This window comes from Oryzias latipes, chromosome 18, assembly GCF_053564925.1.
Source record: "Oryzias latipes strain Hd-rR chromosome 18, Olatipes_Hd-rR_3.1".
Taxonomy (NCBI): Eukaryota; Metazoa; Chordata; class Actinopteri; order Beloniformes; family Adrianichthyidae; genus Oryzias; species Oryzias latipes.
In genome coordinates, this window is record NC_136254.1 from 35,476,812 (window position 1) to 35,492,392 (window position 15,581).

The 15,581-nt window shown below is 44.1% G+C and overlaps 1 protein-coding gene across 1 annotated transcript; it reads right to left on the reverse strand.

The window, feature by feature from the left end:
* Positions 1–490: 490 nt before the first annotated feature.
* On the reverse strand, positions 491–7,713 carry LOC111946337 (tetratricopeptide repeat protein 39B-like). The gene is made up of 8 exons (XM_023948975.2): positions 7,591–7,713; positions 7,171–7,332; positions 6,988–7,079; positions 6,117–6,237; positions 5,927–6,038; positions 5,374–5,491; positions 5,180–5,296; positions 491–3,808 (listed from the first exon to the last, which is right to left on the reverse strand). Exons 2-8 carry the CDS (start codon positions 7,252–7,254, stop codon positions 3,712–3,714), a joined length of 741 nt encoding a protein of 246 aa, XP_023804743.2. The 5' UTR covers positions 7,255–7,332; positions 7,591–7,713; the 3' UTR covers positions 491–3,711.
* Positions 7,714–15,581: the final 7,868 nt, after the last annotated feature.

The following is a 15,581-nucleotide window of genomic DNA, read 5'->3' on the forward strand; positions in this document are numbered from 1 at the left end:
GAACAATAGCTTGGCTATGCTTTCTTCAAATGTAATATAATTTTGAGATGACAATACATGCTTAGTGAATTAAGTTTAAACCATTAGTGTAATAAAAGTTTAAGGCAGTTTCTAATTACTCTTCAAAGTAAAGTTAAGAAGAAAGTCTTCAAACCATTCAAAGAGTAAAAGTGAATGGATGATTCCAGATGTGTGGAGGTTTCCAGAGACATTTTGATGGATTATCAGGAGCCTGGAGGTGGAGCCACAGCATCTGGACTCAAAGCATCTTCAGTGATGGAACCAGTCGAGCACTGCTGGATACTCTGTGGGGTAAATGTGCTAAATGTACTTAGTGGGTGTGTGACATAGCCTTGAATCATCATGAAGAGCAAAGAAAACCTTTTTCAGAACAAAATCCATTCTGTCTTAATGTGCAGAGTACGGAACACTGACAGTTCCCTCTGGACTCACAGAGCTGTCGACAGACCAGAATAAAACCCAAAGGGAAGAAGTTCAGGTTTGACTTTTATTGCACCGAATTCTCACCAACATCAGCATGACGCTTTGCACTCAGTCATGTTGTTAAAACAGAAACATGCAGAAATCTCTTTTTCATTTTCCAAATTCAACAACATAGTCACAAAGCACAAACACAGACAGACACACAACACAAACACAAGCGGTCACAACAAACCTGACTGAAACTATTCTGTAACCTGTATGAACACACCAAGAATTTCAATGACATTTGTGCTCAAAATGTGCTTTGTTTCAGCAAAATACCTCAGTTCTGTGTTTGCTGCAACACACGGATTCCAAAACAAAACAAAGACTTTAATGTGAGGCAGAAATAAAGCAAATAGAACCGTCGGAGAATCCAATCTGATGAAAAGAATAGAAAAGCACAAAAACTGAAGGTGGTTGAGGTAGTGAAGTCACTCCAGATGAACCGGAAAATTATTTTTAACATTTCTTTTCAAATTAACCTTGAAAACAAACCAATGGCAAAAAAGAAAAGTTACAAAGAAACAGGTTTATTGCCAAAACCAGACTTTGAACACGCTGACAGGATCATTCTCTGAAACATGACACGCCGGTTCTTGAACCATTTTATTCCTTCTAGTTGGGACGTATGCATGACCATAAACTATGAAGTACACCATACATCCCACTTTTAACTTGTACTTATCAATAAAGATATAATTGCCAATCTTAACAAAGCAACTTGATGCAAGAAAATCAGTTTTATATTAATATAGAATATTTAGCATTTCCTCTATGTAGCGTAGCAATTGTATGATAGTCGGATGAAGAAGAAAGCGATCTTTATTGTTCGTGGTTATCTCGGTTGTAGATGTTAAAAACTGTAAAACTGCAATTTTTTTTTCTGTTTATTTTAGTTCAACAAACAAACAACACCAGCAGTAGCATGCTAACTTAACGTCAGCGAACGTGGGAATGAACCAGTAATACAATGCTAGCGCAGTAGGCAGTGTTCGTCCTTTGTGCTAATCTGAACATTAACAGTATTCATGAACATAAAAAACATTAAAAGCAGAATTAAGATTTCTTTAACTTTGTTGACACTGGTGTGTACCGCTAATGCTAAATAGGCAGTGCTTTAGTGCTACGCTAATGCAGCTAGCATTAGCATACATCCATAAAAACTGCTGTTGATTCCTTCATCTGACATGAAATCGTTATTTTCATTTCTACTCCAGCAGTGCTAGTTAAAACCAGTCATTGGGCGCTTTGTCGGCCCGTCGCTGGGTTTTCATTGCCACAACCCTTGAGCAAACGATGGTTTCTCCATCTGCTTTGCTTTTAGAGCTTTCGGTTGTTCAAAGCTGACGTTTTCTGACAAACAAACAAGACAGATCCAAAGTTTACAGGCACAGAAACATAAAAGTCATTCAGCAACAGTTTGGTCTTTTGGTGGATACATTCATGAAGTAGAAGAACGTTTGACTCCTGAGATCTTCAAGTAGAACAGAAACGTTGGTCTTTCTCCTGGATGTTCCCAATGGAAGCAAAGACGGGGCTAGCTTGACTCCACTGCTCTTTGTTGACAAACTCATCCGGTTAAAGTAAACAAACATTTTCATTTGGACTTTTAGATAACGATACTTGTGCTTCATTTCAAAATAAAAGCCTAAAGTTGTTTACTGTGGAACAATGGAAGAAAACAGAAGAAGGCTTAGGTCTTTGGAAAAGCGATGATCCAGATGAGAAAACAGCGTTTGGGTTTTCCAGATTAATGATTCGTTTAAATCAAGCAGATACTTTGGTAAAAAAATACAATAATGATATTAATTAATTGACGCACTTGATGGTGAACTAAGATCAAAAGCTGCTTTCCATTTCCAGGAAAACCCAAACTTCCAGTTGGACACAGACGGAGGGGAAAGACTCAGAAACACGGCAGAGCTGCTTCTATTGCTGCTCATAAAGTGTGTGTTGTCTCCGTCACGTGTGCAGACGGTCTGTGGGGTTAGGGTTAGGGATGAGGGGATTGCACTCTGTTCCTATAAGCCACGTTCGGTGAGAAGGCCGTACCGCGAGCAAAGAAAGAACCAACAAGAAAAATCGAAAGGCATAGGAAGCGTTAAAACCTGCGTGTCCCTGAAAATAAAATTACCGACTCCTTCCCAAATGTTCGGACAAAAATCAACTTTTTTTCGTCATTTACGATTTCTGAATCTCAACTCTCTGTTTGCCAACCCTGAATCAGTGGTTCTAAACCGAGCGTGTCCTGAGCCATCGCTAACAGAGCTTTTGTCTTTGATAGAGTCATAAACTGTGTCTTGTAGTGTGTAACTGTGTCTTCAAACTGTGTCTGAATCCTTTCCTAGTGGGTTTTTTGGGGTGTAGTGATAGATTGCATGTGGTGCATGTGACATGCTAAGTCTGCGTTCCTCTGATTTATCCGCTGGTTGTCACATCATTGGAAAATTCTATGGCAGCAGATCTAAACATGTGTATGAAGCAAAAACGAAGCAAATGCTAGATAACAGCGGCTAACGCTGGCGTGGTACAGGTATGCTAACGCTAGAGTCTGTAAAAAACAGCCGGGCAGACGCCATTTTTACTTCTTAACTTAGGTTTTGTCTGAGCTGTAAACCAGACAAACCTGAAGTAAGATGAATGTGTGACTCAGTGAATGGATAAAACGATGCAATAACAGCCAATCAGAGGAAGCGGAGCAGCTGGAAAGCGATGGCAGAACAGTAGTAAGTATCATTTTGAAGATGTGAGCTGGCTGACGCTGCAGTTCAGAGGCAGAAGAGTCGATGAGAAGCAGAAGCTTAAACGTTACTTAAGGCCATGAAGTCTTAAAAATAGCTTTTTCAACCAGAAAGCTGTGATTTTAGGTTTGGTTCACACTAAACAGAAATTCCACTTTAGTTTCCTTTTGATCTTTTAGCGGGTTTGGGAAGGGAATGGTCGATAATTCTTTGTGCTTTTATAGTGAAAGAGCGTCTGGAAAACTCGTCCTTCTTCCTGATCAAGCGATGTTCGTGACCGCTGAATGACGTGTGCAGCTAGCACGCCGCAAGCCTCGCTAGGCCGGCCCATGCTAACAGGAAGCTTGCGTCTTTTCAAGAAGTGAGTTTTTTTAATCTCAGTTTTCTAAACGGCAAACTGTTTAACGTAGAGTTTACAGCCACTAAAGAAATCCCTGCTGATGAAGTTCAAACCCTGAAAACTCCTCATCCAACGCTGAGATTGTTATGGGGTGCTGACAGGCGAGCCTTTGAGGCTGTTGAGGGCGGCGTGGATCCGGAAGTGTAGTCTGGACTCCATGGAGTAGTCTTTGTAGTTCATCCTGATGGGAAAAGACCAAAGCAGAGTTTGGATCAACCCGGAAGTCAGCCTGGAAAAACAAACTTCAAACATGTTCAGTCCAACCTTAAACCAGAATATCTAAACACTGGTTTTTTGAGAAAATGAAGTTTTCATCCATTAAACAATTTTTAGAAAATCTCAAAAATGGTAAAAAGAAAAGACTTTAAATGAAGTAACTTTGAGTTTGTGAAACCTTTGAGAGTTCCAGACTGTACAGGACAGAACCTCATGTGACCTGGAGCGCCTCTGACCCTGACCTCTGTCAGATGTCCTTTCTGCTCCAGCGATCATGTAAAGCCATAACATTATCATCAGCTGACTGCAATGGTCAACAGCAGTTTATTGATTTTCAGTCAAATGAACTGTCAGTTACGTCACCTCTGAGTTTTTTATAGGAGTCAACGGACCACGGATGATCCAGGACCTGCAGGGATCACTAGTCACGGCTCGGCGCACACGTGCCATGGATTGTATCTAGGTTTTTTTTTATACTTTTTTGTTTTCTGATCTGAAGATTGACTTTAAAACCATGACATGATCTGAACTGTCAGTTTTGGGATCTGTTCAATCCCTAATTTCTAGTATTTTCAAGTCATTAGTATTTATTCAAAACAAACGGAGACACAGCAGACGGTGGCGCTGAAGTTGACTTTTGGTTTCTGGCTCAGATTTCTGTCATGTTAGAGGAGATCTTTGCTTCTGAAACGGTTTTCATTCAGGCTCGTGTTTGATTCCGTCATATCTTTAACCCACAAACAGCAGAGCTGTCACTAGTGAGAGGACACAGCCCGAGATCTTAAGTCTTCAACCACGTATGTCACCAACATGATTCAAATACAACCTGGAGCTGAGAAAAGCAGCTTTAAGCCAATATGCAACATTTAACTGATGAACAGTGCAAATACACAAAATATTACAAACGTAAAGCTCCAATACACAACACTTTACTAATGTATTGCTCCAATACACAACACTTTACTAATGTAAGCAACCATACAAAAGTGCTGCACATTTGCACTTTACGGATGTCAGGTGCAGATATGCTACACTTTACATTAGTACATTTACATTAGTAAAGTGTTGCATATCTGAGCAAAGCTGCTTTTGTCTACTTCAGAATCCTTTGAAGTTACAATATTTGCATAAACAGTCGATGAGGTAAATTCAAAGAACATCCACACTGTTGCTAAACCTTTGGCGTTAAAGGGTTGATCCTACTGTGAACAAATGAAGAGTTCTGCTGAATAACCAAACCCTCACTGGCTGAATTAAAATGTTACTTTGGTACATTGAGCTGCAGTTGGATTCAGTCCGTGAAGGTGCTGCAGGAACCTGGACGGGCAGAACTTACTTGGCTTTCTCGATGTATGTAGTGGCTTTGATGAAGTCTCCCTGCTGTTTGTGCAGCAGACCCAACTCGTAGAGCGTAAAGGGAACCAAGTAGTGATCGTATCGGATCCGACTCTCACTGCGAGGGAACACACAACTCAAGATGAGCCTTTTCCTCGGTCAAGGCGGCCGTGGTGAGAGAGTAGGCAGGTTTACCTGGAGAGCACCTGAGTGAAGCACAGCTCAGCCTGCAGGAACCTGCCCAGGTATTTCAGGCACAGCCCCTTCAGCATCTGGACCAGGCAGCTGTCATCAGGGTGATACTCGGACGGATCTGAGGACGGGCAGACGTTTCTATGCTGTACAGTACTACCAGTTACCGTGATGTTCTGGACACAAATGTAAGGTCAGGAACCAGAAACATTTAGTACATTTGAAGCTGCTCAGCGTCAGAATCTCTGCTTTTTACACACAACCAGGTCATTCTGTTCAGTAGGAAACGGGGGCCACACGAAGTTCCTCTTTTGCTGTAGCTGAAGCTGATGTAGCATGCTAATGCTAATGCTAACGTTGACCTCAAAGGCGTCTCAACAGTGAATGAATTCCACAAACATGGATCCCAGGATTTCTTTAAAAAAAATCTGTGTTAGTGAGGTTCATCCTATGCTAACAGGTCAGGACATTAGCTGACATGAAACCGGAGTCAAACCAGCTTTAGTCTGAACAGAAGCGGTCTAGAGATGAACCGTTTTGCTGTTGCTGGACTCACTGGGGTCTTTCAGCAGCTGCTCCTCCACCTTCTCTATGGTCACCAGCAGAGATTCTGTGAGGTCGGCCCTCTTCCCAACAATGGTGAAGCCGTTCCAGACGTACATCATCTCCTGCAGAACCCCCCCAAAACAGCATTTAGGAATCACTCAAAGCCGGTTTCACCGGAGAACCTCTGATGCTGCATTTACCAGCGCGGGGACGACCAGGGGGACGGGGTTGGAGGCTTTGTAGCGCCTGGACTTCCTCACGGCAAACTTCTCCATGGGGATGGACTTCCCGGCCAGACGCTGTTTCAGCCCCTCCACCTGTCTGTAAACACACCTGGATCTCAGAGCGGGTCTTCTTCTGAAACGTTTCAGGTGTGGTTCTGTGGTTCCAGCCGCCGGGCACAATCCAGTACCACTCTGTGGGTCACTTGGTACCGGGCCACAGAGAATAAAATGTATGACCTGTTTGGTTTCTGATTCATTTTCTGAAACCTCCGGATGAGTTTCTCTCTGGATGCAGGTCTAAACCTGCTCCTCAGTCATCTGTTTAGATATATTTTCTACTCTCTTAAATTGGCTGCTCTGATCGGTTAATTAAAACCCCAAAACTAGTAACGTTAATTTTTCTGAAAACATTTTTTTAGGCAGAAAAGAGTCAGACAGGAAACCAAAGAAGAGCCTTGGCCTTCAAAATAAAGGAAATCTGCATTAAACCTTATCTAAAACCAACAGATGAATCTTTTTGTCCTGAAGGATCATCTGAACCTGAATGAAACCGTCTCACTGCTAAACTGCTATTCTATGACAAATCCAGTCATTTCACCTAATTAACCTAAGAAACCCATTTAATCAAAGTAAAATCAAGAATTGAATACATTTCTACTTTTACACTGGATTTCATGTAGGATCATTTGAAAACCAGAATGTCCCTTAACGTTTCCCTTACAGGTTAAGGGAAAGCGGAACGCCAGCGTCGGCCGGTCCCTGAAAACGCCGTCTGGCATTAAACTGGTCTGAGACCAAAATCAGGTCTGGGACTGTGGAGTTAAAGGAGTCTTGGAGGCAAACGGACCTGAAGAGCGCCCTGAGATCCTCGCCAGTCCTCTCCACCTCCTCCGCCGACATCATGCTCAGGATGGCGGCCTTCTGGTACACGTAGATGGCCTGCAGAGTGGAGGTCATTACACCGCCGGCGTCCGTTGGATTCTGTTAATTCTGGGTCAATGGTGACCACTGACTGGGCGGAGGAACTGACCTTGGACCAGCGGCTCTCCCGGCAGAGCAGGTCGGCGTAGCGGTACGCCTGCTGCCACTCCTGCTGGAAGGAGTGGTTCCACATCAGCTCCCAGTAGCAGATGTGGTGGATCTGCTTCCACTCCTGCTGGCTGCTGATGCTCTCCTCATAGCGAGCTCGCGCCTGGAAGACACGCCACAGCGCCAAGCGGGGGGCGGGAAGGAGAAGAGCGAGCAAAGGGCGCTCAGTCAGAGCAAGAACACATGAGAACCAGAGATTTCTACTGGTGGAAAGATGGAAACTTTAAATGAATGAACATCAAAGAAATGTTTATTTGAATCTAGATTCTGAAAAAGATGAGAAGAGAAGAATGCTGGGATGGGGGGGGCAGATTTAAGGGAGGGGGTCAGACTTCCACTGAAGTTGTGTAAATGTCCAAACCTTTTCCAGATTTCCTCTCAGTGAAGTAATCCGAGCCGAGTAGAACAGAATAATGGATCCCTGAGGAGAAACATTCAGAATCAAATCAATGATGAGAGCCGAGCTGAACGGGTTCGATACCCGTCTTCATCATCAGAGCATCAACGCATCATCTCTGAATCTCTTCAACCATTCAAGCATTTAATGTCATTGCAGCTAAATCTGGCATATATAAACATATATATATATATATACACATACATATGCAACACTTCAGGGGACTTTACACAAAGTCATAAAGATTTCACATGAATAACAGTTCCAGAAAAGCAGCTCATTTGCCAATTTTCTCTGCAGCTTTTTGCTGTTTTTCAAACAAAGCCACTTTTCTTCATGTCCAAATCTGTTGGAATTCTATTAATGGCATAAATAACCAAAGAGTTACAGTCATTCTGAGAGCAGATTCATTATTTTGCGTTCACCGTCTTTAGAGAAAGTTCAGCAGAAATAGATCCAGAGGACTTTAATCTGGACTCCACCCATCTTTGGACGTAAAACTCACTGCTGTCCAATAATTATTATTATTTTTAATTATAATTAGTTTTATCGTCTCCATGCAAATAATAAATCGATCATAAAGTTCAGGAGGGGAAAGATCAGATTCTCCTTCATGGAATGCAGCGAAAAGACAGTACAGAGAAGTTGGATGGCTTCTATTCCACTGCTGACTCTGGCCGCATGTGGGGGGGCCTGCAGCACATCACGGACTACAGAAGCAGCACCATCAGTGCTGCAGACAGCCTGCCCGACGAGCTCAATGCATTCTACACCCGCTTTGAGACGTCCACCCCCCACACGGAGGAACCAATACACTCTTGGACCAGTACACCCCCCTCACCCCCACCAGTCGTCTCATCAGCCCAGGTAAACAAAGCCCTGAGGAGGATCAACACCCGCAAGGCGACAGGACCGGACAACCTCCTGGACGAGCCCTCAGAGCATGTGCTAACGAGCTGACAGACGTTCTCACCTCCATATTCAACCTGTCCCTCAGCCAGGGAACCGTCCCCCCCTGCTTCAAGACCACAACCATTGTTCCCCTCCCCAAGAAGAGCCCTCCCACCTGCCTGAATGACTACAGGCCAGTAGCACTCACTCCAATCATTATGAATTGCTTTGAGAGAGTGATGCTGACCCACATTCAGAGCAGCATCCCAGACACGCTAGACCTCCTGCAGTACGCATACCGGCCCAACAGGTCCACCTCAGATGCCATCGCTGCAGCACTGCACACCTCCCTCTCACACCTGGAGAATAAAGACTCCTACATCAGGATGATCTTTATTGACTACAGTTCTGCATTCAACACGGTCGTTCCCCACAAACTCACCCACAAACTGTTCTCCCTTGGAATACACCCCATCATCTGTGACTGGCTCCTGGACTTTCTGACTGGCAGGCCTCAGTCTGTCACAATAGGGAACAGGACTTCAGCCAGCATCATCTCTAACATTGGCACACCCCAGGGCTGTGTTCTCAGCCCCATCCTCTACACCCTGTTCACCCACGACTGTGTGGCCTCTCATAAGGACAACATCATCCTGGAGTTCGCTGACGACACCGCTGTGATAGGACGCATCACTGGTGGACCTACAGGAGGGAAGGGCCTGTCTGGTGACATGGTGTGAGGACAACAACCTCACCCTCAACACAGACAAGACAAAGGAGATGATAGTGGACATGAGGAAGGAGAGGAGGAACCCTCATCAGCAGCTTCTTATCCAGGGTCTGGAAGTGGAGAGAGTGAGCCGCTTCAGATATCTGGGGGTCCACCTCAGCCAGGACCTCACCTGGACACTAAACACATCACAGCTGGTGAAGAAAGCTCATCAGCGGCTGTAATTTCTGAGGAGGCTGAGGAGGTTCGGCATGTCCCCAAAGATCCTCAGCAACTTCTACAGCTGCATGGTTGAGTCCATCCTGACCAGCTGCATCATTGTGTGATACGGCAGCTCTACCGCTGCGGACCGCAAACGCCTGCAGAGAGTGGTGAAGACTGCGTCCAAGATCACCAGGACTCCTCTTCCCTGGCTGCAGAGCATCTACAAACGCAGGGTCTGTAGGAGAGCTGCCTCCATCGTCAAGGACCCCACCCACCCGCAACAAGGTCTGTTCACTCTCCTCCCCTCAGGACGGAGGTACAGGAGTGTGAAGTGCAGGACCACCAGACTCAGAAACTTTTTCTTCCCCTCTGCCATCAGACTCCTTAACAGCTGACAGGAGTCAGGGACAGCAAACTGCACCTTGAACACCCTTGCACATCCTCATCGTTCGCTACTGTTATTATCACTTTTTGCACATTTGCACTTTTAGAATTTGCCACTCGACATCTGTGTTTTTGTGTGTATGTTGTGTGTGAATTTTTTTCAGTTTCCTCTATACTTTTTGGCATTCGGAGCAGACAGCAAAGAAAGAATTTCAATGTGCAGGGTAACCCGTTTCTTACTGTGCATATGACAATAAACCCTTTGAATCTTGAATCTTGAATGTTGGGTTTGGATCCACCTGCTGAACACTGAGTCCCTGAACAATTGACGAGGCGTTCAAATATTTGACCTGTGGAAACATCGTGCAGCGACCTTCCAAACCCGCTGCGTCCGCCGCTCAAACTGCACCTCTGAACGCATCTAAAATTGAGTTAACATTGAAACTGGCTGCATGGATCGCATTCGTGTCAACGTCGCCTAAAACTGTAACAGAAAACTTTCAATCCATCTGTGAGTCAGATCAGTCTAAAAGTTCACAGCATCAAATCTGAAGGTCGTGTCTCACAGTCACTGCGTACATTTGTCGCACATTACACAGATGAAAACTGGTCATACGTAGAAAAGGTGAGAAACGTTGGTTTTTACGTAAAATTTTCACGTTAAAACCAGTGAAGAAGTACGAAAAAATAGGCAAAGAACACGCAAACCGACCTGAAAGCAAATCTGGCCCAAAGTTTGTGCAACAATTATGTAATTTGAATGACCCATGTGTGCCGTATACACGATATAACATGTAAACATCGGATGTTCATGTGTGAAAAGTGACTGATGCAGACTGATGTCACATGACTGATGTGACATGACATCAGTCGGACATATGACTTCATTTGATGTCATGTGATGTCATATGACATCACATGACATCAAATGATGCAGGCTGATGTCACACATCATCATCAAAATCATTCTAATATAAGGCTGAGTTCTAGTGTAGTTCTGATTGTGAGAAAACATTCTCTACACACGGATACACATTCTCTACACACGGATACCAGACGTTTCTGCAACACATCTGTATCTGAACCAATTCTCTACGATGGAAAACACATGGGAAACACCTTTTTTAAACCTGATGGCCAAGCTTGCATCTGAGCTGGAAAACATGTCTTCCAAGCCACCAACCAACTCAGAACAGAGGGCCAGCCAGGCCCCCGCCCCTGAAGAGGAACCGGGTCAAACGCTGCAAAGTTACAACCCGGAAACTCTTCTCACAGGCTTGATGGAAGAAATGTCCGCCGTACGGGAAACGATCAAAGCTTTCCTGCAGGAAAAAGACGCTTTTGAAGAGGAAAGCAAGTCATGGCTGGCTGAGGATCCAAAAGAGGAGGAGAGTTTGGCGACTTCCCCCCCCCCAGACCAGAAACCATGCAAAAGCTTTTGCTTTTCCCTCAAAAAGAACCAAAGTCTGTGTGCTGAGGGTCAGGAACCACAACCAAAGGCCAAGAAAAGCAACTATATGAAGGACTTGCTGCTCCGGATCAAGGTGAAGACTGAGAACAAAGAGAAGGAAAAAAAGAAGGAGCTGAAGAAGTCGGTGAAGGAAAAGAGAGAGATTCTGGAGAAAGAGGGAAAATCTCTGGACCAAGAAATTCAAAAAGTGCAAAGAATGAGGATAGAAAAAGCAGAGGAACTGGACAGACTGAGGAAAGACATTGAAAACTTCCAACTGGAGAAGAAAGAGATGTCCTTGATGAGAAAGGCGTATCTCCGCGACAAATCCTCCACCCAGAAGATGAGAGCAGCTCTGAAAAAGGAGAAAAAGGCCTTACGGCTGGAAAGACAGAACCTCTGTGCTGAAAGAAGGGCTCTGAGTGAAGAAAGGGTCACCTTACAGGCCGCCAAGCAGGAAAATGCAGAGTTACTGAAGGAGGTTCAGGAGGAGACGCAGAACTTAGAGGAGAAAACGCTCTCATTGGACACACAGCTTCTAGTTCTGCAGGACAAACAGAGAAACGTTGAGGAAAAGCGTCAAAGGATGATGAGAGAAGCAGAGACCCTGATCATCATAAGTGAAGAACTAGAGATGAAAAGAACGGAACATCTGCTAGAAGAAGTCTCTGTGGAGAAGATGGAAGCAGCTCTGGAGAGGAAGAAAGGGGCTCTGTGGAAGAAAAAGACACCAAATCAGGACAAATATGGTCTTTTTCCATTTCTATTCCAAAAGAAAGCAGAAAATCAGCAGGAAAAGAAAAGAAACTTTGATGTGGACACCAAAGAGACAAAGCAGGACAGACGCAGTCTCTTCTCCTTTTTCTTCAAGAAAAGATCTCTGAGGAAAACTAAGAAACTAAAGAAGAACGAGGATGATGAGGATGAAGTCCAAGCAGTGAACTACCACATGAGCACCAAGGAGAGGAAGAAGGCCTACACACGAGCAAAGACCGAGATGCAGGTCTTCAAAGAGGCTTTCCAGGTGGAGAGGAAGAACTGCTGCTTGGAAAGAAAAGCTCTGAGTGAAGACCAAAAAGCCCTGAAGGTCACATTTCAGGAAACTCTGGAGCTGAGGAACGCCGTCCAGGAAGAGAGGAAGAAGCTCCAAAAGGAGATTGAGGGCTTAGCTGCAGATGTGATGCAGCTGCAGCACAAGAGGACTGTCACGGCAGAAGAAGTCGTCCAGACCATGAGACAATCGGAGGATCTCCGAGCCAAAAGACTAGAGATGGAGATCCTGAAGACAGTCCATCTGGAGGACGTGGCCTCTATTGAGAAGATGAACACGCCGGCAAACGAGACGCCTCCCAAAAGCTCCTCCCTCAAAGCCAAATGGAGAGGCGTCTTTGGAGAAAAGAAGGGCAGAGCAGAAAGAAAGGCTGAAGTTAAGGAGGAAAAGGAACGCTGCCAGAGGGAAAAGGGTTTGGTCAAAGAGGAAACAGGAAGAAAAGGAGGAATGAAAGCAGGAAATAAAGGCAGGAAAAAGCCTCTAGAGGAGAGAAAGACTTTAACCTTCAAGAGGCTGAACAGTTCAGAAAAATGAACGTTCTTTTTGACAGCAAAAGTGTGGTGAGGACAGGATTTTGTCCTCTTAACAGCACAGAGGTGCTGATGCTCTGGTTGAACACTGGGGTTGCAGTGTTTCTTCTGAGGATTTTTTCTACCAGGACTTGTACCAGTTGTTGCCCCTGCTGGGGCGGCTGGTGCTTAACTTTGCAGCTTCAAAGCTGTGAAATGGACCCCTTATGCTGTCCCGGTGTGTGTTTGTGTGTGTGTGTGTGGGGGGGTGGGGTGGGGGGGGCACTGTGGCAATGCTCCTGGAATGAACAGATTCCCAAATACTGTTTCCTTACAGCGGAGCCTGAAGTTACTTTCAGAAGTTACTTTAGTTGGTATTCATTATGTGTGGGGTCATAGGTCATATATGTTAACTACTGGAGGGGAGTGGGAAGGGGGTTGGGTTTTCATTGTAATGTAATATTGTGTGTTTTTGTTTTAAATGTTAAAGCGCTTCAAGTTGCAGAAAGCATGAGAAACGCTTTGTTCTAAATAAAGTTTGATTTGATTTGTTATAAAAAAAATCAGAAAATAAGCACAAAGAAGCACGGGTTTTCTCCAGGCGCTCTGGTTTCCCCGATTACCCAAAAAAAAGTCAAATTAAAAGATTAATAAATAAGACTCAAAGGAAGGTCATATGTGTTAACTAATGTAGGGGAGTGGGAAGGGGGGTTGGGTTTTCATTGTAATTTTGTAATATTGTGTGTTTTTGTCTTAAATGTTAAAGCGCTTCAAGTTTCAGAAAGCATGAGAAACGCTTTGTTCTAAATAAAGTTTGATTTGATTTGATATAAAAAAATTGAACACGGGTTTTCTCCAGGCGCTCTGGTTTCCCCCATTGCCAAAAAAAAAGTAAAATTAAAAGATTAATAAATAAGACTCAAAGGAAGAGAATTGATGATAAAACTAAGGTCAGATGTTAAAATGTTCGATTATAAAAAGGAAGCATGTGTTCATGCTTGGGGTTTTCTCCTGGTGCTCTGGTTTCCCCCAAAACAAAAAAACATATAAAACATTTCATTAAAAAAAAAAAAAAAAGTAACTCCGCCTAAAGTGTCTCTTAACAAGCACTTTTGCCGGTCCCAAGCCCGGAAAAAGGAGGAGGGTCCAAATTGGGAAAGTTAAGAAGAAAGTCTTCAAACATTCAAAGAATAAAAGTGAATGGAGGATTCCAGATGTGTGGATGCTTCCAGATGTGTGGATGATTCCAGATGTGTGGATGTTTCCAGATGTGTGGATGTTTCCAGATGTGTGGAGGTTTCCAGATGTGTGGAGAATTCCTGAGACATTTTGATGGATTATCAGTAGCCTGGCGGTGGAGCCACAGCATCTGGACTCAAAGCATCTTCAGTGATGGAACCAGTTGAGCACTGCTGGATACTCTGAGGGGTAAATGTGCTAAAAAAAAAAAAAAGTAACTCCGCCTAAAGGGTCTCTTAACAAGCACCTTTGCCGGTCCCAAGCCCGGAAAAAGGAGGAGGGTCCAAATTGGTAAAGCATCTCGACTCAAAGCATCTTCAGCGATGGAACTATTCGATTACTGCTGGATACTCTGTGGGGTCTCCTACCCAGAGAAGTAGCGGGTGTTGACCCCCTAGCGCACACTGAAAAGTCGAGAGTCACGTGGTCACCTTCTTCAAGAGAATTCAAGATGAATGAATCCATGGTTTACAAGTGGACGAAAGTGGAAAACGAACTCCGGCAGGCAAGAAGACGCGGCTGAGTTTCCATGGCAACAAGGCGACTGGAGTGTTGGATTAATGATCAGCTTGAAAAAGCTTCTCTGCAGTCATCGTTCCACTGAGGGCAGTAACGCTAACAGGACGCTTTTGCTTTCCTTTTATGAAACGCCGTCATCTTTCTGAGGATTATGATGCTGCAGCAACTTCCAGAGGATTACAATGAAAAGTTGTTTATCTTCCGCTCATGCTCCAGTATAAAGATCGCTGACGAACCTCCTGCCGAATCACCGACATGGACGAGGCGCCGCTGACTTTTAACAACCTGGTGAGTCTCAATGTCGAGAAGGACGGGAGCAGCGTGGTAGAATACGCACAACGGGGCAGGAAAACTTTATTGTTGTGGGAGGCGGCGTCGGGCGAGTTAAACTACAGTTTGTGATTGGATGGTAGAAGCTTGGGCTAACTTTGCTTGTACTGCTTACCACCTACGTCTCTGCCACCCCAGAGTACAATGGTACTGAATCATTTTCTACGGAAAAACTTGTTTTCACAGGTTACCATGGTGACCAATAGATGTCAAACCTTCTCCAGCCGCTAATTATGGAGAAATGAAGTAGAGATGGGATTCAAATGTTTATTTTCTGAGGGAAAATGAAGTTTTGTTTTTGAGTATAAAAGGTTAGAAAGTATCTCTGATTGCAGTCAAACTAAAACAATCTGAACTGTCTGGCTCCATGACTGACTGACCTCTGAGTCTTAACAGTAGAAAACCACAGAAACCTTTAACCTGAACATGGTTCTGGTCTTGTGACCTTCAGCTTCTCTTTCTGTTTTTTTATTCTTCGTTCAATGAATGCAACAGGTTAAAACTGATGGTGTCAGAATCAGCAAATGTACATGTATGTACATGTATGTATTTCATGTATTCATTTAATGTTAACACTAAAGTATTTGAATATGTCTTTAGAAAGGGTTAGAAGAGCAAATGGATTTGAGGTTCACTTACTTTTTCCAC

Excerpts from the sequence above, each read along its gene's own strand:
- LOC111946337 (XM_023948975.2), bottom strand. The coding sequence starts at position 7,254 with ATGTGGAACCACTCCTTCCAGCAGGAGTGGCAGCAGGCGTACCGCTAC. Across the intron at positions 5,297-5,373 it reads TTCACTCAGGTGCTCTCCAG|TGAGAGTCGGATCCGATACG; the intron begins GTAAACCTGCCT and ends GTTCCCTCGCAG. Across the intron at positions 3,809-5,179 it reads ACATACATCGAGAAAGCCAA|GATGAACTACAAAGACTACT; the intron begins GTAAGTTCTGCC and ends TTTTCCCATCAG.